This window comes from Tetrao urogallus (assembly GCF_951394365.1).
Source record: "Tetrao urogallus genome assembly, chromosome: 1".
NCBI classification, from domain to species: domain Eukaryota; kingdom Metazoa; phylum Chordata; class Aves; order Galliformes; family Phasianidae; genus Tetrao; species Tetrao urogallus.
Genome location: NC_136813.1, coordinates 21,489,606 through 21,510,346, shown reverse-complemented (window position 1 = coordinate 21,510,346; position 20,741 = coordinate 21,489,606). Strand labels below are relative to the sequence as shown.

Here is a 20,741-nt window from a genome sequence, read left to right as displayed (position 1 = left end):
TGGCTATCGCAACCTCCAGTGGAATAAAATACTTCTATTAGTTATGAGTGACAGAATCCTTGAGTGACACAGAGCAGATACAAACTGATGACTGTGGGAATCAGGCATGTATGGAGCATTTATAGAAGGTTCTGAGGATGCACGTGCAAAAAGAATAGCATTTTCAATATGTACCTGCATATGGTTATTCAAATAAAGTTGCCTTCTTTTCAGTTTTTCTGGGCACACGCATATAGAGTGAATAGGCAGAGGCAATTTGCCTCGCCTCTTCTGAACAAAATTGCTTGTTCCAGATAGTAACTCCTATTTGTGCACTCTGAACAAATAGGATCCCAACCTTGTACATTTGTCAAACTATACAAGAGGACTTCAAATGTAAAAAAATGTGTGATGCTCATTTGTCTCATTATAGATGAGTCATATAAATGAGTCACTCCTCATGTGATACAGGTGGAACTTAGTCCATGTAAAAGTGAAAAATTCAGCTGTATGATAAAATTCTTGATATTATTATCAAGCAATTATCTACATCAATCTTACCAGTTATCACAGGCTAATCCTCAAAAACCTTAACAACTTAGTTTATTTTATTTATGTCTGTTCATAGTATATTTCTTCTTCAATGCAAGAGAAAGTTAAGCCTAGAATAGAGCTAATCAGAGAGCAATGACATTATACATGCTGGTTGGTCTCTGCCAAAAGCTGGCCAACTTTTTATAGCTTTGCAAAATAATCTGCAGTATTCTTACTCTTCCATAGGCTTCTTAACCACTTCCTCGGCTGATATCAGAAGCTCCAGTGTGAAACAGATCTGTATTTTAGTATCTTTGAGCTCCTACTGAAATGGAAGTAATAAATACAGTCGTATTAAAGACATGCCTGCTTTCAGTGGATTTCCAGAGGCCAGATAAGCCTTCCTAATGAAAGGAGAAAGTTACTGGCAGAATACAGGGATATGCTGATAGCCTTGATCCTGTAATTAGTAAATCCTGTTGCTGAGTTCAGTAGTAAGGCAATGAGTTTCTGAATTTAGGCAGGCTCAGTGAAAGAAGATGCTTGCAGGAGAGAAGCATAATGAAAGTTTACCAACAGCTAAATTAACCATTAACCACTGTCACCGCCTGTAGCTCGCTATGTTTTATCAATGCCTGCAGCTGTGTGTAAGTACTGCTGAAAGCCACATTTAAAGATTAGCCTGATCAGTATGCACAGGATGAATTATTACTCTAAGTGATAATCAACACTCCTAAAAAGGAAACCATTTTCTCTGTTGACTTTTTTTTTTCCTCCTTACAGCATCATTATCTGTAAACAAATTTTATCATTTGAACTGGCAAAAATATTTCCTTGGCTTCCTCTGCCTCATTTCATTGTAAGGTCACCACTGCTTGAAAAAAGACCAATGCTAATAAAAGACCAACTTGTGTTTATAAGTGAAGCAACGTAAAGATTTAAAATTTAAACTGATAAAAATGTATATGTGACTACAATCAGCTTTGAAAAGTGATCTATAGGAAAAATGCTTAGCATTCATTGTAAAAGAGAATAATTATTTACAGCAAAGTATCAAGGAAATATTAAAGGTTATCAAGAAAAAATGATTTACGTTTCATTTCTCTGAATTTTGTTTTTTAAACCAGAAAATCCCTTTAAATTCATTCTGCTGTCAAATGCCTTCAGCTTGGAGTAATGCTACACGACAACCTGAATACAGTAGTTTCATCATTAAAAGTGAGCAACACGATAGTGAACTTAATATAATCACGACACTTTTCTTTTACTTCAGGGACCCTAAAAAGGAGAAAAGTTTGACCTGAAATTTCAAATAAAATATACTCCCAACAAAGAAAAAAAGAATCACATCTGATAACAAAAGGTTTCCATTGTAACTTGCTAAAGTCTTAACAGTGGGGAGCTGGCATTTGACTCATGCCTTCCAAACATATCAGCTTGGGGGTACATTTTTTATGATGATCACTGCCAAGTCCAGTAACCAAAATGTCAAATCAAGTTTTGTCAACAGCAAGGTAGCAGGAGGGGTAGGTGGCATTGCTCTGTGCTCCTCTTTCCTTGCTGGTGGAATCCTGCCATCCCGGATGAGATTTCATGGGGCTGCAGAAAGGACTGGGTGAAGTGCCCTTCACTGCTGCCCTAGAAAATAGCAAATACGTTTTGTGCCTTGCAAGCATCCGCTACTTGTGGCAGCAACAAATCTGATTTTCCACCAGAGTTGTCAGAACACAGTAATTTACAACAGGGGCTCTGTGTATCTCACAGAAAGGAGAGATGAAAATACCAACTGGGCCAAAGAAACTGAGAGAAAAATCCAGAAAAACATAATAAGGGTAATCAGAATAGATAATAAGGCAAAACCTGCATATGGAAAGAAATATTTATGCAAAAAATGTATCAGTTTGTTTTTAATTTAATCCTATGGTAATTTCTGAGCTTGAATTTGAGATAAGACTTCACGATAAAAGGGACGAAAAAGTGATCATATACTGATCATTCTAACTTCTCTAAAAGATATCTCAAGTATTCATCGCTCATTATAAAATTAACCTGTCATATCTTGTAATGGCTTAGAGAATTCAGGCTGAAAATATCTCAGTGCTGGAGTACTTTGCAAGTTTGATTTTCTTTGAAGTACACTGGAGTTTAATTAGAACAGAATCTTCAAAGAGTTCACCATTTGAGTACCTATTATGAAAAAGGCTAAAGGTGGTTCTACATCACCAATTTATAATTGTGGTCTTGCAGATCCCTGGAAATTCCTGGTCACAATTTAGCCAGTGGAGTAAAAATGCAGAAACAAAGCAAGACATTCAAGTTACCCTACAAAAAGGGTGGACTTAACATCTTAGCCACTGCTCCAGAATGATTTTTTACATTTTCCCTGCCAATTCCTTGATTACATTCTGACAGAATATCTAACAAAAACATGCTTGCACATTTGTCCCAGTCACCCTCAAAGAGCAGCATGTCACAGCTTATAAGTCTTATTAATCAGATGTGAATATGTCACTGAATATTTTTAATGTCTCACAGCTACACCCCTCTAAGAAATCTGTACTAAAACTGTTGATAAGAAGGTGAAATTTTACTCCCCTTTTACATTTTTACAGTCAGTCTATGTTGAATTTGCCAGATAAAATTTCACTGAGCAGTCTCTGGAGTAAGACTGATATTCGGATTTTCATAGTTTCAGAAAGATGCAAAAATAATGTATCAACACACAGCAAGTCTAAATCATCTTAACACAGTGTGAAATGGGAATAATTCAGGGTGACTGGATCCTATTTGTATCTGCAATATTACATGCATAATGCACAGGTAAGCATTTATGAGGAACAGAGGTGCCCCAAGGAAAAAATGTTCTCAGTCACAGTCTTGTTTCCCAGGTTTTGTCAAATTCTTTTACAATACATTCTGTCTTAAAATTTTAAAGGTGTTCATGGTATGTCACAACAAGAGTGGATGGTATTAAATAAATGCTTGCACTATATCCCCTGAAGGGCCTGGACCATATCTGTTTCTTTATTCCAATTTTGTATTTGGAAGGAACTCACAGAAGGAGAAAAACTGGACCTCTGTCAAAATTTCTGTTTGGAATTCTGTGATTTCCAAATTACATATTTCCTTCATCTTGCACCTACCTAATATTTCACAGGAAAGTCTGGAAAGCCTTAAAAAGTACCAAGTGCTTCTGAATCTATATCAAAACGTAACGCTAAAGAGATGTTAACAGAATTAAGACAATCTGAATTTCACAATTCAGAGTACCCAGAGATGAAGACAGGGTATTTATCTATTCTGTGCTGTTTTTTGTAATAAAAATATTATATGTCATCTTCAAAATAACAGGAAAGTATATGAAGTGTAGTCTCAAGTTAAAACAGCAGCATTCAGTAATACAAAACAGTATGCTACAAAGGTGTTAATATTTTAAATTTGTCTAAAATACAAATACTGGCAGCTCTCTCACTGTGTAAAACACTGTAATGTAGCTCCTTTTTCAAATGCTGTGTATGTATATATGTATACAAATGCTTTTGTATATGTAAAATTGGTGCTGTAGTACTTTGTACGATTATGAAAACTGCTACTGTTAGTAGTAAAAGGGGAACCAGCAGTGCTATTCATTTTTGTGTCTTAGCTGAAAACCGGTAATGTTCTTATGCATATTTTTAATTGTATTTCAGTACTTTCTAACCTATTTTGACTCAAATGACCTCTTTCCCAGCTGTGAAACTTACGCTGCCTGACACTCTTCCACTTCTCAATGTCACTGACACACTGTCATTCAGCAAACAAAAATATTCTTCTAATTCACATCACCACTTTGGCGTACCTTGCACACCTCTGTTTTTCTGGTCACCACAGTAGTGGTGTATTTTACCGTTTGGGAAATGCTATCCATTCAAATCAAAATACGTATACACTTAGAATTTCCTTTTACTTACAAGAGGTTCTGCCATGATGATACGAATCTTGCGTTCAGCCTGAGTAGTAAAGTTAACAAACAAGCTCTTCAGAACATATTCGCCTGGCTTACTGTCTGGGTCAACATTAATAGGCAACATGGCTGGAGGTCCTTTTTCTCTCTGCGTACCAGAAACAGGTGGGACAGGTGGCTTGATATATCCGTTGCCAACTGGAGAAGCTGAAAGATAAAAGATATGCATTTACTTTTGTGTAAATGCCTTCACTTTTCCAAAGCATCCCAATGGCCCACAAACCATCAAAACACACCTGCAGGCTAGTTGATAGTAAAATAAATACGCAATATATAAATAAAATTTCCATCTTAAAGTTACAGGTAAAACTTACATAATCTAGAATAAATAAAAGACAAAGTCGTATCGAATACAATGCAGTACACACTCAATCCTCTTTTTATTCATACTTGTTGACACTTTGTTCATTCTTTGAACAACATCCACATTTCCTACCTTTTAGGAGTCAGGCCAGGTTTATAACTGAAGTGTCAAATAACAAACTTGTTCTTTAATGCTATTCAAACAGAGCTATCCTTACATATGCCAGGAGTATGATCTGTTGGTTAAGGTAAGTTGTAAAGGGCCTGATTTTTATCTTACTTTTGCATATTCCATGTGGAATATGCTGGAATATGGGAAATTCCAATTCGATATATGGAAGAAGTCTACTGTGAGAGTAGTCAGACACTCATAGAGTGTTGTAAAGAGATACTGTGGAAACTCCAGTCTTGAAGATACTCAAAACTTGTCTGGCCTGAGAAATATTCTGCAGTTATTGAGCAGGGGTTGGACTACACAACTTCCAGAGATCTCTTCCAATCTAAATGGTGCACATTGGTGAATTCCCCATTATCAGTATCATGGTATTATGCTCCATGTGTATCTGTACAGATGTTGTAACTGCAGGTGGTTGAGATAGAGGTACTTTAATGCAGTGCAAATAAATATTATGAATACTCGTTGCTCTAGGTAAACATAATATTTACAAATAGCACTGCATTACAGAGTGTTACATGGTAAGTTGTGTCCAAGTTACAAAGAAGAACGAACTACAAGGATGGTTGCTGCACATCTAATGCCTTCAGCATTTCCTTCTGAGGAATGAAACTGCAACCACTGCTAAAACTGTCACCTATTAACTAAATGACATTACTTTAAGAATAAATGAGGTTTTAGATCTTTCCTTAATACTTTTAACACTTAATTGCAGGGAAAAAAAAAAAGGCAAAAAAAAAAAATCCCAATGATTAAATTATCATTTAATAGTATTCAAGATGTGGTAGAATGAGACCCCAAATTAACTAACTGAAAAAAGAAAATAGATCCATTAAGTAAAAGAGAAGATATTTTCCCTTAGAAAATCAGTTTAGAAGTCTATGATATAACTGTAATGCAAGACAAAGATGCTTTTGTTCACCTAGTTACTGTTCTCCAAGCATAACATATGTACCGTACTTTGAAAATGACTCTCCTAATGGATAAGGTATACCACCACTCTCTAGCACAGCAGCATCAATTCTTCCATTCAGCTGTTTTTGTTACCTGCAATGTTTTACTTGATTTCTGAGGGCAAAACCATAATTGACTGAAATTTGCTAGTGCTGACTCTGCATAAACGAAACCATATAGAAAGGCTGTACATTCAGATGATACAAAACTATTTCTAATATACACAATCATTTACTTCAAACTAATGAAACAAAAAGGGCCTCTGTAAAAAAGAGTACACACTGTCATCACCTAGGCTCTCCTGAAGTTGAGATATAAGAAGAGTGGGATGCAAATGATCAGATATAAATTTATATGGACTATCAAATCTGTTTTATTTGATCACCAATTATGTTGTACGAATCAAACACATCATTTGGATCAGCTCACAGCCATCCACTCACATGGTTTGACTCCTCACTTAGGAAGAAGGCTTTGCTGCGGGCAGTGAAACCACCCCTTTCCTGCATTAGGGCCCTGTGTGCAGCAGAAGCCCTGTCCTCCCACAGCCCATCACCCCCTATTCCCACAGGCTGCCTTCAGCTCTGCACCATCAGGCCTCCCATCTAAGCCCCTCAAGGCCACACACCTGCCTTCTGCTACCCGAGGCGGCCTCTCAAAAGGGTCTGTAGGAACCCTAGCAAACGCAAACTTCACATCTGTCCCTCAGACAGATAAGGTTAAGGTGCAGCTCAAATCAGCTACTAAGTTCAAAAGAAGGGACTCAAAAGAGGGATGGAAGGAAGAAGGGTGTGTATGGTCATTTATGCCTGACATTCTAATGAAAGTAAGTCTAAGAAATCCTAATTACACTTCCTTAGAGCTGCAATCCTCGCCTTCAATCATTAGGGTACTCTGTCAGAATTTCGGAGGCATCGGGATTTAGTTCTTAATAAGAAGCCTATTAAGAACTGTGATATTGGGTTTATGACACAGACTGATCTCAATCTACTTTCTTCTAGATAACTAACTGAGAAATCAATTATTTGCAATTATTTGTGAAAAGTAGGCACATGAGAATCTAATGAAGTTTAACAAGGCCAAGCGAAGGTTTTGCACTTGGGTCGAGGCAATCCCACATAGGAGTATGGGCTGGGAGACTCATAGAGAGCAACTCTGCGGAGAAGGACCTGGCAGTCCTGATGGACAAAAGCTGGACGTGAACCAGCAGTGTGCTCCTGCAGCACAGAAGGCCAGCTATATCCTGGGTTGCATCAACAGAGGGGTGGCCAGCAGGGAGAGGGAGGTGTTTATCCCCTTCTACTCAGCTCTTGTGAGGCCCTATCTGGCGTACTGCATCCAGGCCCCCAGTACAGGAAGGATGCAGAGCTGTTGGAGCGCATCCAGATAGGGCTGGAGCACCTCCCCTATGAAGACACGCTGAGGGCGATGGGCTTGTTTAGCTTGGAGAAGGCTCTGGGGAGACTTCACTGAGGTGTTCCATGCTTGAAAGGAGCTTACAAGCAGGCAGGCGACCTGGTCTGATAGAACAAGGGGGAATGGCATTATTTAGCTTAGGTGCTAGGACGAAATATTTTACTCAGAGGGCTGTGAGGCACTGGAACAGGCTGGGGCGCTGGACAGCCGGATCCAGTGGGTGGCAACCCAGTCCATGGCAGAGGGTTGGTACTAGGTTACCCTCAAGGTCCTTTCCAACTTAAGCAACTCTATGACTGATTCTATGATTCATTCGTTAACTGCAGACTGCAGTAGAGAAATGTTATTATGAAGGCTGCTCTGAAAGTAATGCCTCCTATTTTATAATGTTGGCCCACAATGTCAGAGGTGGATGTTGGTGGTATGGCAGTAGAGGTTGAACCTTCTACTCCTATGCCGTTGTAATTTGTTATTGTGTGACAGATGGCAGCAGAGGGGCACTCTGATAGAATGGCATCTGGCATGGAAGTGCAACTAAAGCAAAACTGTGTCATCAAATCCCTTCATGCAGAAAAAACTGCACCCCCTGACATTCATCAACCCTTGAGGAACTTTTATGGAGACAAAAAAGTGAGGTGGGGGGTGGTGTGTTTCAGTAGTGGTGACAGCGACACGAAAGACAAGCCATATTCCAGATGGTCCTGCAGAAAAGTAATACAGTGAGATAGAGTGGCTTGATCATCTGATCCACACAAATTGGAAGACTATGACCAGGAAACTGCGTGTGGAGTTGAATAACAGCCTCAATGCACTGGAAAATTTTGGAATATCACAAAGTTTGCACCAGGTAGATCCCAAGAATGCTTTCACAGGAACAGAAAGAACACCGTATGAAGGTTTGTCAGGACCTACTGAACCAATATGGGGCTGGATTGCACCATTACTAGTGACAAAACATCACATCACCAATATGAACTGGAATAAAAATGGCAAGCCATGGAGTGGCAGTGTGAATTCCCCATCAAAGAAAAAGTTCAAGATGCAGCCCTCAGCACATAAAGTGATGTGTCTTCTGCTATAAGAAAGGGCTGATCCTTCTGGATTTTCTGGAAGCTGGAAAAACTGTCAACTCTAACTGCTACATCACAGCCGACTAAACTGAAAATCTAAGACATTTTTGTATTAAAAAATCCATGGTTGGCCCTTTTGTGTTGATACATTATAATGCAGGCATTAAAAACAATAATGGAAAAAAACCCCACATTTTTGCCATCTCTGCAAGAGAAACACTTTCCTATTAAATAAAAGGCACAATTTTTATGTGCAAAAACACCATACGAAGTCAGTGTGGATTTTCCAGAAGGGCACAGGTTGGATGTTAACAGAGGAATTATATTCAATTCAAAATGCTGTTTTCATTGACAAATAAAGTTTTCACTACGTAATTTCAAAATAATACTGTTCTCCTACATGGAGAATTACCAGAATGGGCCACTGAAACCTTTAGTCTGAACTACTAACATACAGTACGGTGCTGGTCTGCATACAAATACTGAGTTAAAATAAACATTTTAATTAGAGAAACAGAATTCTTTCCCAAGGAAAACAAATGGTGATTCCCATGCAGAGAACAGGAGCCCATGGCAGTGCAGATGCCTGAGGGCCCTACCAAAGCAGGGAATCTGCAAGTCCATGCTGGGAAGCTCTATACATATCTACATCACCTATCCCAAAAAATCTGTGAAAAAAATGCACTATGCTTTATCTGGTGTAAGATGGCTGCACCATTTTGGAGTGCAATTCTGTCAGAAGGCTACTTCTCTCAAACAACCAATTTTGTTGTTAACAGGATACATCCCTTATTTCCTAGTCTATCTGCAATAAGCTTTCCCTCAAAGTATTCAAAGAATACTCCTTGCTTTTCCTACAGATTATTTTTATTTAGCTCAGGTTATAACCATAACATTTCCTCACTATTATGCATTTGAAAGCATTTAAAAACAAGTTAGAAATATGGGACAAGCAATGAAATATCAGAAACCTTTACCACCACATTCACATACTATTGCCACAGAATGAATTACTGAAATAAAATCATTGCTATTTTTTTCCATGTATAATAGTTTCTCTGAGTGTAGTTATAGATGCGAAAACTACAGCAGTTTGACCACACAGTCAGTAAGGTGATAATGGGAACGAGTACAAAATTCAGCTACCATGCCAGAGTCTCTGCTATGATTTACATGCCAGGTATTTTTCATAAAGCTCTAAGATAAAACAAAACAACAGAAAGACGAAGACAACCTAAGAGTACACTACGCTGGATACCACGACAGCCAAACAGCTACTGAATTTTCAGTATCTTTAACCACAAGAAACAGAGATGGCATTCTTCTAGTTAACTGTATCAAACTTGCACTAAAGCAAACCACAAACAGACTAATACCACAAACCACAACACGTATTCTCAATATTTTTGTACCTACCGAGCCCCTTTATAAAGCTGATCACACTGGACTTTCTCCAACATGCTACTGTAATATCCATGAGCCTGCGAATACCTGAAATGCTCCGCTCAAGTTAGAAAAGTTGGAATCCTTTTCTAACTGAAATTAAAAGGAAGTTACTTGCTTCATAATCCCGTATCACACTTCACTACAAATTTTCCATCATTCTGGTCCATATTGCTTTTAGTTTCAGTTCAGGTTTGGGTTTTTGTTTTTCAAATAGACAAGTGCTGAAGACCTACAAAGTGCGAGCTAGCGCAGGCCTCCGGATCAGATCAGCCTTTCCATAACCAGAGGGGTAATTTTTAGCTTCAGCATATGATGATGACCACTCACAGAGAGGCTGCACGTCTATATTTATCCACAAGTACATACTATGCTGACAGATTAGTGAAACTACTTTCAGGCACTCCAAGAACATGAGACAGGATAATGGAGTTCCACATAAACAAAACACGCATATCAAACACACGCGTGATCATACAATTCAAGCTGAAAGCAATTAGCATAGAAAAGCAAAGCACAGAGACAAGGCAGGATGCGTTTTGTTTTGTAACTAAGGCCTTTTGGCTGACAGTACACAGTCTAAATTCCTTGAGATAAAACCAACACAGTATCTGTCCTTTTCCCATGCCAGGAGTCAGTGATAAACCACATATCCTTAAGAATAATTATACATCTGAATTATGCATCTGTTGAAATGACTCTTGAAGAAAACGCGCTTTGTTTTAAAACTGTTGTTGTAATAATAAAAACACATTATTAACCAAACTGTCAGGAACTTAATTTGCAAGGACACAGTACGCTGTGCCAAGGTTAGCAAAAGGTGCCTGGTGTGCCCTTTACAGAACATTCCCAGATTACTGTGAGTCTGACAGGTAAAGCGAGGTGGCCTCACTGCAGCCTTTCAGTACCTAAAGGGAGCCTACAAACAGGCGGGGAATCAACTCTTTGAAAGGGTTGATAACAGCAGGGTGAGGGGAAATGGTTTGAAGATGAGGGAGGGAAGATTTAGGTTGGATGACAGGGGGAAGTTCTTTACTATGAGAGTGGTGAGGTGCTGGAACAGGCTGCCCAGAGAGGCTGTGGATGCCCTGCCCCTGGCCAGGTTGGATGGGGCCCTGGGCAGCCTGGTCTAGTATTAAACGGGGAGGTTGGTGGCCCTGCATGTGGTGGGAGGAGTGGAGATTCATGATCCTTGAGGTCCCTTCTAATACAGGCCATTCTGTAATTCTGTGATTCTGTGTAAAGAGACCAGAATTCAAGGGAAATTTGATGAAGAAAAGCCAACTAAAGGTCCAGAAGATTCTGTCCTAGTCATAGTCCAGAAATAGTAAGATTCCCATGGGTAATGTGGAGGAAGTAATACTTCAATGGAAGTATTATTTTCACAATTCCTTTGCATATTTTAACAAAAATAAACTTAATAGGCACAGTGTGAATGACTTGCAATACATACGTTAGGAATTAATTCCTTTAAATAAACACAGAGCTTCACAATGAGCAACAGATACTACTACTATCTAATGTTTCAGTGTTTCTGAATCTTGCTCAGGAGGATTTACACTCAATAAATGATAGGATTATCATAGGATTATCATTTATTGATAATATTGATATCGATCCTATCACCAGATAGGATTCAGTGCCTATTTGAGTCTCACATCAAGACTATTTAGAAAGTGAAGATGAAAGTTACAGTGGTACAGGTGCTGGTCTTCCTTTCTAAAAGAAAATCAGCTTTATGCAATACATAGTTTGTTTACATACTTCGCTTACACCTTATTTATTATTTTTTTTATATTAAAGCAAGTTTTGCAGCAATAGATTCAGTCAAATGTAGCATTTGCAGCTAACATTCTCCATACAGGACATGCACATTCAAAAAGTAATTGCAGATCTCTTCATCCCTAGGAGAATGCAAGCTAGCCCACGATCTCGAAGTACAAATGATTTCCAGCACTAGAGAAGGAAAGCTATGTCTACAGAGTCATTTCTTAAGGCAGATTCATACAACAGCTTCTATATGGACCTTAGAAGCTGTTAGAAAGCATGCAAACAGCTACTTTAACATTTTTCATAATTAGCTTAAATTATATTTTGTAAGTATGCAGTAAGGAAGAGGGGAGGGGTGACTGAGAAATGGTGTATTTATTCCCTGGTTTACCAATTTCTCAGCTACCCAAAGCCTTGCTTGAGGACAACTATTTTCTGACTGTGCTAAATGGGGTTTATTACAGAATCATTTCTGGATTAGCAAGAAGAATCACTCCAGTTTTCACATATACTGCACTTCTTTTGTATTCCAGCCCTTATTTTGAACCCAGACTGATTTAACATCTTTTTGAAATCTGAGTTCAAATCCCATCCCAAGTTAAAGATTCAGTGAAAAATCCAATCCCTTTTAATTGTCTTTATCTGACACACCACAGGGAACAGGAACAAAGGGCAGAACAGAGGGGATTCCCAGGTCCCACAGACATACTCCTTTTTAATTCTTTGCTTTCTGTACTTGCAAAATAGCAACTAACATTCTTCCCTAGCAATTCATTTCTATTCAGTTACCATTCTTTCCTTATAAACAAAATAATAATAACAATAATAATAATCTGTCCTTTGATCCTGTCTTCCTGCTTCAGGAAATGTTATGGACCTGCAGCTTTCATTTTGAGAATCCTTATTTGGTATTCTTCTATTGTCCATCTTCGATCTGATTTTCATTTCAACTTTGTGCTTTAATTATTAAAAATTACAGTGTCTAGTCAAGGGATAGACAGGGATGGCTTATTTCATTTGCAAGTGAAAGGATTGCTCTGCAGAGCAAAATTCACTCACTGATAGCAATATGTACACAAACACTGCAGTTACAGACACAACGTTCATACAATGTACAGTTTCTGTAGCAAAAAGATCAAACTTGTTTTCTCTCTCAGTAGGACAAAGCTGTCTCCAAAACTGTAATTAAGACAAATCTCAGTGAACTTGCATTTTATAACACTAGGGTGTGATGATTCTTTCTCAAACCAATCAAGTAATTTCTGGGAGAAGACACTACATCATTCCATGCTGCTGTCCTGATGCAAGAAAATGGTGCATACATACATAATACTATCCCAAATCACATATGGATTCTTCAGGAAGAGTCACTTTGGTTGAGCATCCAGAGAGATGGTCTGCTATGCAACAATTCCTTGCAAAATGAAAATCTGGGCACAGCATATGAGTCACCATGGCAGAGGAGTTATTATTCAGTATAGAAGACAAAATAGAAAAGGTTGTGAGAGACGACCTGAGCCCTTCTGAATTGAAATTCTCAACATACTTGATTATGCTTAAATTGTAAGGCAGAAAATGATAATTCATAAATTTCAGATTCCTCTGTTTCTTTAAATGTGCAAGGATGTACTTTGGGAAAGATACTGGTGTAAAATGGCATGAGGGAAGAGATAGGAGGAGATATTTTCAGTGATAAAGGCATTCCAGAGCTTGGTGCTCTGGAGCTCAGATGCAACTGAGATAAGAGCAACATTCTAAATTATTTCCGTCTGAAGGCTTTGTGAAGAAATGCTCGTTACATTTAGATATACTCATTCAGAATACTTGTTGAACTACAGGACACAGCTCCAACCTCGTGCAGACTTGGCTGGGCAATCTTACTCCAAACTTTCTTTTCCTATTATGATAAGAGATTGTAAATTCTTTGTGAACACAAGGAACTGCAAAGCCAGAAAGCAGGAGACTAATTAATGCAGCCACTACGCAGGGGCTGAGTTGCTGGTGACGCGTAATAAGCACTGACCAACCCAGTTAGAAAAAGAAGGCTTGTGAGGCGTGCTTTTCTCTGTAGGTGCTTTGTGCAAATTTGTGCAAATTGCTTGAATGCTCCACTCGGAGATGAAGTAGCCATTTTTTGAGATGAACACCATTAATATAGAACCAGTTAATGTGGATACCTCTGTCCAACCTCAGGGAGATAGAACAGTCCAGGCACACACTGACATGCCCTGTCTGGTTGAGCGTAGTAAAGCTCCGATCAGCTTTAAGTGATGGAGCTCAGCCTGGCACCTCAGAAAGGCTGAAACTGCTCTGTCTTATTGGCCACCAGCAGCCTTCTGGTCACGTTCCAGCTGCCAGCAGATTGGTGCAAAGCTTTGTAATTCGCATATGGGCACTGCAACTCTGTGCAGGAGAGAGGCAACTGAGATAAGACCCCTCAGAACAAAGTGGTGGGTGGCACACATTTTGTTCTCTTGCAAAAGAGCATGTCCTCTGTACACAGGGGACTCAAGAAAGGCAGCAGCCAAAACAAACAAACGTACAGGAAATCCTGTTGACTACGTTCATCCCCTTTCTACAGCTCTTTTCACTGACTTGGCAAAACTCCTAGTAACTAAGATGTAAGATGTAGACTTTCCCTCTCTCCCTTTCCTGGGTCACTGGTCAGAGTTTGTGCTGCTTAACAGTACTCCCAGCGTTCTCATCTCAGACCCCTGCAAGACATCTGAGTGATGCAGGAAAGCAATCCATACCTCCCAGCCCTCTTTGCTCATCAGTTCTTTTTCTGCTCCTTCTCTCCCAGATTTTTGCTTTCTTATTTGCATAAACTGTAGCGTATGAGCTGAAGATATATGAGAATCTAGGCATATAACATAGAGAAACATTTTTAGCTGGATTTATTTTAGAATTTTCTTAGTTGGTTTTATGATTAAAGAATAAAAAAGCTAAATGACATGGGAGAATCCCAAAGAGATTTTCAATTACCATTTGAGCGTTCCATCTGGGGATGACTTCTCAGTAAAGGAAATACATTTATTGCCTCTGATGGCTCCAATTCAAACATAAATCATTTTCAGTTTCTGTGCTTTATACTGTAAGGAAAAGCTGCCTCTTTGAAGACTGGCTTGATAATAACTATATGGGAGCCTTTCCTATATGACTTCAAATGCTTTGTTATCTTTACCTGTTATTCCAAAATTAAAAATGGCTTTAAAATAAGGGTAGGAAGATCTAATCAGATCATCATGTTCAGATGAATAGATCAACAGACTTTAAAACAATTAAAACAAAAAGTATTGCATTTCTGAAACTCTGAGAGATTTTCTTTGGGCTCCAAGTTCTGATAGAAAAGCTTCTAATTTTAAACAAGGATGTCACATTCTTTTATACTTTTTTATATGCAAAGTTAAAAACCTTTCCTTTGGTTTCAGTGAATGAGAAAATAGCTTCCTGTAAGTTTTTCAAATGGATGTTTTGTTGGGTTTGCTTTCCTTTTAGAGACATGGAGATGAAGATATTCCCGTCGTTTTGTGGCTGATGGGTGTTAGCAGAAGAATTATTTTTAGGGAACTTGGAAAAGTGCCGAGGAAGCACAAGACTACAAGGATCCAAAAGAAACAAAATGGTTACTTCCAAAAGAAGGACAAACAAACAGGGAGGATGCGACCTGCATCTCCCATCCCTATACATTTTCTCTTGGAGAGAGGATACCTTTCTTTCTCTTCCTAAATGTTCTACAATAAAACTGTGAGAGCATGGGCAAGACGGAATATTGAAAAGATATTACATGTTTGCCTCTAGTCCTATTTCGGTTTAAATACCTATCTCTGATGGTAGAACCAGAACCTTACATGATTTTTTTTTGTCTATCAGTCCACAATTCCTTTTCCAAACTACAGACAAATGTTGGTTTGTGCTGATAAAAGCTCATGTTTTACTGCAATGGAAACAGCCTTTTGGTTAGGGATGATGTTGCTTCTTCACAGTGCATGAAAACCCGTAACCAAACGCATTTTTTACTGCACAAAAAGAAGCAGGCTATGGCTCATTTCCTCCTGCAAGTGCACGGTCTGAACAGTCAATAGTCTGCTTATGGCTAAGAGCTGACTTCTTATTGGTTTTTGCTGATTTCACACTGTAAAAAATACGAAGTCATTTTTAAACTATTGTGTTTCACAACATAGTACTACACTGAAGAAAAATCTTTAAAACTGCACTCACTTCCTTAACCACATCTCCTGATGCACCTAATTGCTGCCTTTTAGGGAAAGGCTCAAATTTAGCCACTTACAAGCTAAATGTTGAGCTTAACCTAGCCATCAAGGCTCCAGGTAAAGTGAAGAGAGACTCATGCTTTGAGGTGATTCATGAAATCTTTCTTACAGTCTTAGCTTAAGGCAGAATGAATCCAGTTCTAGTGATTGCTGAGGAAGAACTGACAACAAAGACAGGCATCCAAGGCTGTTGAGAGATGACTGTCATTCTCAAGTCTCTAAACTCTTCAAGAGTATCCTGTACAAACCAACTGCATCACGCTGCATTTCAGCTGCTGCTGGTGAGGCTTCATTATCATTGATTGTGTGGGTGGAAAATGGCACAATACCAGGAGTAAACCAAGCTGCGAGCTGGCACTGTGAGCTGGCAAACTAAACCTCTGCAGGACAAGAAAACTTTTACAAAATGTTATGAAGCTTTCTGTAATGAAAGCACAGTGAGACTTTGTCAATCAACACTAGCATGAAAATAACTCAGACTAATCCATTCATATTATCCCCTGCAAAGTAGCAAACAAAATAACATTTATACAAAGAAAAACGAGAGCAAAAGTTTTGCAGCCAAAATCAGGATTAATAACTATGATCAATCCTCTACTCTTTCTTTTGATTGAATCATTATTGTTATTACTACTGCAGCAGCACACTCACAGCATTGTCTGGCTTCTATACTGAATTAAATACTATTTGGCTTCTGCTTATAGGAAACCAAACATAAAACCATCAATGTATCATCTCTTGTTAGCCATACACTATTACAATGCTGTAATGTCTAGTAACTCTTATTAACAACATGGTAATAGCTTTTCCTTTAAAAGGTGAACTCCCTGGCTTCTTAGCTATTAAGGCAAACATTTGCTGCTTTATTAGACTCAGACCCCAGGATGTAAGTATTTCTCCTTATATTTCAAAATACATAAAGAGCAAGACGATTTTACCATCCACATTAGCTTAGTGAAGCTTTTTGGTTGTCTAGCTCACCTACATCCGCTAAGTGAAAGACTTTTACTTGAGCAGATCAGTGAAGCATATGGGCTTTAGCTGGGATGTGCATACATACTGGTCAGCTGCAAAAACCCCACACAGCTCTCCTGCTGGTCAGGAAGCCATTACAGAAAGCTCCTTCCATATATTGAGATGTCTAAATATCTCTGAAAGTTACTGCCAAAAATACATTACTGAACTGTTGTTTAGTGTCTCACCTGCTCCTATAGATAACACAAAATGAAATAGGAATTGATGAGAGAAGGCTTCAACTGAGACAAACCAGAGCAAACATTTTATCTCTCAGTTCTGTTCCTGCACAGTTCTGGTGACCCTGTGATGCCAGAAGACTGGGGATGGGATTTCCTGCCCTCACTTAGGAACCCAGCAGCATTACACGTAAGTCTGAACCACACATTTATGCTTTCCTGTTGTCAAAGGCAAGGAAAAGACACTTGCAGAGATGAAGCCTGCAGCAGCTAGTTATGAGAATGAAGAAAGGTTCCTGGGCTGATTATCTGATTTTCCTAATACTCAAACACCTTCAACACTGAGAAAAGAGAATAATTTCTCAGAAAAACCTAAGAGCTTAATAAATTCTGAGAATCATAAACAATTATTTTTATGGGATATTAAAAGTTACATTCAATATTACAGAGGGGTGGGACTAAACTTACATTGTAATAATCTTTTTAAAGTGTCCACGAGGACAATCCAGGCAACTGTAACACAGGGAGCTTGACATATCCTCAGGAACAAATGCTTTGATTCATAAAGAACTAAAGTATTCTAACTTAATAATGCCGTAAGCATAGGTTCATGGAAAGCAGATTTTATTAAACTAATGGTATCTTTTTATAAGATTATAACTTGGTTAACAAAGTTAAAAGAAGGAGTCTTGTATTTCTATTCGATAATCAGATCGGTACCTTACCAAATCGCAAAATTAGAATCACGAAATCAATGTATTACAACAAGAACAAGTTAAAAGCTAGATAACAGATACTTCTCACTTGGCTTAAGAGGGAATCATACCCTAATGCTTCTAGTGGAGTTACAAAGATCACTTCTCAGTGATCTTACCCCTTCCATTCATGACCTAAAAGAAAAAAAGAAACAACACATTTCTATGGAGTTCACAGGAAAACAGATTAACAGTGGTTGCCAGAAAATCACAGTAAAGTAGTCATTCTAATTTGAACAGCATTAGGAAAACTATATGCAAGTATATAAGAGACATTAATTCTAACATATACAGAATTGCATATCCAGAAAGAAAGAATGCATGCCACAAGGACGGAATAAGTCTTTCTATTCCTGGGAAGCACTGATTACAAAAAAGGCCTGAGACTAGGATGACTAATGTGTTGAAAACAGGCTGATATTCTTGTGACCTGAAGAGCTATGGAGAGCCTTTTCAAGCAGGATAAACAAAAGCAAAAACAGGAAACCTCTACTGCTGCACTGCCAGAGGCTTTGCAACAGCAGCTGGATGCTCAGTCCCATTCTGGTGCCTGTAACTTGAGAAAGATGCTGATGAACTAGAGGACATTCAGGAAAAGCAACTGTAATTAATTACCGGAAAACTTGTTTTAAAGGTTAGATTAGCCTGACCATGAGAAAGTTATTGGGTCATTTAATCAACTTGTCCAATGCCAGGAGTCACCTATTTGCAGACACACTGAGCCACTCAACCCAAAATGCCTTTCTAGACAATACAAGCAATCAGGCATAATTCATCACGTTCTAATAAAAACGTCTAAACAGCTCATCTGAACTGCAGCCTGTCTGCTGGCTATCAGGAAAGCTTCGTTTGAGTGTGTCAGGTGCCACACGAACCCTAAGGATGCTTAAAGATTATACAAGAAGATTTCCATGCCCGCTAAACACAGAAAAGTAGCAGAAATTTGCTGATAGACAACTCTTCATTCATTAACATCCAATGGCTGGAATTTTGAACTAGACAAATGCATTAAAGAAGTTAAACAGAAAAGAAAGGAAATTAACTACAGAAATGCCATTAAGGGTGGTGCTGATTCCTCCATTAGTGAAATTTAAGATTTTTTTTTCTTTGAAAATGTGCTTTAGCTCAAACAGAAATTAATTCAGAGAAGCCATAAAGCCTGCTCTATGGGGAGAACAGATTGGATGACACAATGGTTTTTCTGGTTGTATAATTTATGACTTGTTGAATACATTAGTACAAAACATATCACTGAGAACAATCTTTCATTGGTAAAAGGATGATACAGATGTTCTAAGAAGGATTCCTCTATCTCTAATCCACAAACTATCACGAAACAGAAGACTGAATGCCCATCAGTACTTGATTTTTCTTTGTACTTACCGGTACAGATGTAACTTCTGTGATCAGAGAATCTGATCACAATAAGTCCAATAATTTCCAACCATGCAAACATGCCAAATACACTTTGGAGAGGTTATTTTGATTTCAGGGTTATTTTGTAGACTAGACCTCAAGAGAACACTAAAATGGAGGCAACCTTCTGGATGATTCAATTCTCAGGGAATATTTTAAAAAGTCAAATGAGAAGGTATATTGCCAGAATAATTTTAAAATATCCCTTATAACTGGAAGTTTGTCATAAGAAATTGCTTGTAATGAGAAGTGAAGCTCTCTGAAGCCCTGTGATGAGCTCCATCATATTCCACTGTCTGTGTGGATGCCTGAGGAACACAGAGGAATGATGGCTGAAATGCCATTACTGACAGCATGTCCACGTACACTTGAGATGTACTGTCCTCAGAATCTGGAAGAGGCTAGAATCACATCTTTGCCTATGATGCCTGGGTCAGATCACCTGCAAATACCTGCTCGCCTGCTACTGAAGGAAGCTGAATCAACATAAAGATTCAAGATTCCCTATACAGTAGCACACTCCAAATTAAGTTCAGTTTCATACTTGAGCATACAGGGAAGGTTGTGGGAATGACATTACACAATTAGACACAATTAGATATTTTATCTACTGGCTGTGATTTTTTTCATTCTTTTTCTATAGAGCATGAAGAAATTCACTACATCCAGTAAACTGCCTGCTTCTGTTCCACAGTGTACTTTATAATACAAAGTGCGGGCTCCAAGGGGACAGGAGAAGATAATTATATTTGTACCGTTAAGTAACTAGGCCAGAACACTTCTGTAAAAACTAATTCTCCTTGTAGAAAGAAATTAGAAACAGAACCAACCCCAAAAACACACAAATGATTTTCTAAGTAAGTATAGAATCAAAAAGTTATTTCAAAGGAAAGAGCATAGACAGTGGCCAGTGTTGTTTCATAAACTGTGTTCTTACTGTAAATTCTATTAGTTCCAAACATGAGATGTTGTTATGGGACATCACTTCTCATCAGACACAATGACAAGCTATATTAGCATAATGGGCTGTTATTCCCAGATCCATGTGATCCATGGCAACCCACTGATAATAAATGCCTTTGTTTGGGTGTCAGTAAGAAAGTATGTACAAAATTATACGAAGCTTCGAGTACCTGAAATGGTGCACAAGGCTGTTAATAAATTAGGAGTTTAAAGACTGTCATTGACATTTTTTCCATATACACAGGAAAAAGGGGCTCTGACATTGTCAGTATGTCCTCTATTTTCTCAGCTAACCATCACCCTGGTGGGGACCAAGCATCACTGAGACACTGCCAGTCATTGCTCCAGTCAACCACACATTTGGGTGCTTAAACCCTACACATAGGGCAGAAACAAGAAAACTGATCCAAGCAATCAGCTCCCAATTGGATTCAGCGCTGCCAGGCTGCTGAGCCCAGCACTCCTGCAGCCACATCCCCACACACTTGGACAG

The 20,741-nt window shown here is 38.6% G+C and overlaps 1 protein-coding gene across 2 annotated transcripts in view; it reads right to left on the bottom strand.

The window, feature by feature from the left end:
* FRY (FRY microtubule binding protein) overlaps positions 1 to 20,741 on the bottom strand; it is a gene marked incomplete at both ends in the record, with an annotated part of 159,987 nt that overhangs the window by 124,719 nt on the left and 14,527 nt on the right. For both annotated transcript variants that reach the window (XM_079549123.1, XM_079549124.1), the window contains one exon: positions 4,464 to 4,663. In XM_079549123.1, coding sequence (XP_079405249.1) covers positions 4,464 to 4,663 — 200 coding nt within the window. The remainder of the gene's footprint in view (positions 1 to 4,463; positions 4,664 to 20,741) is intronic.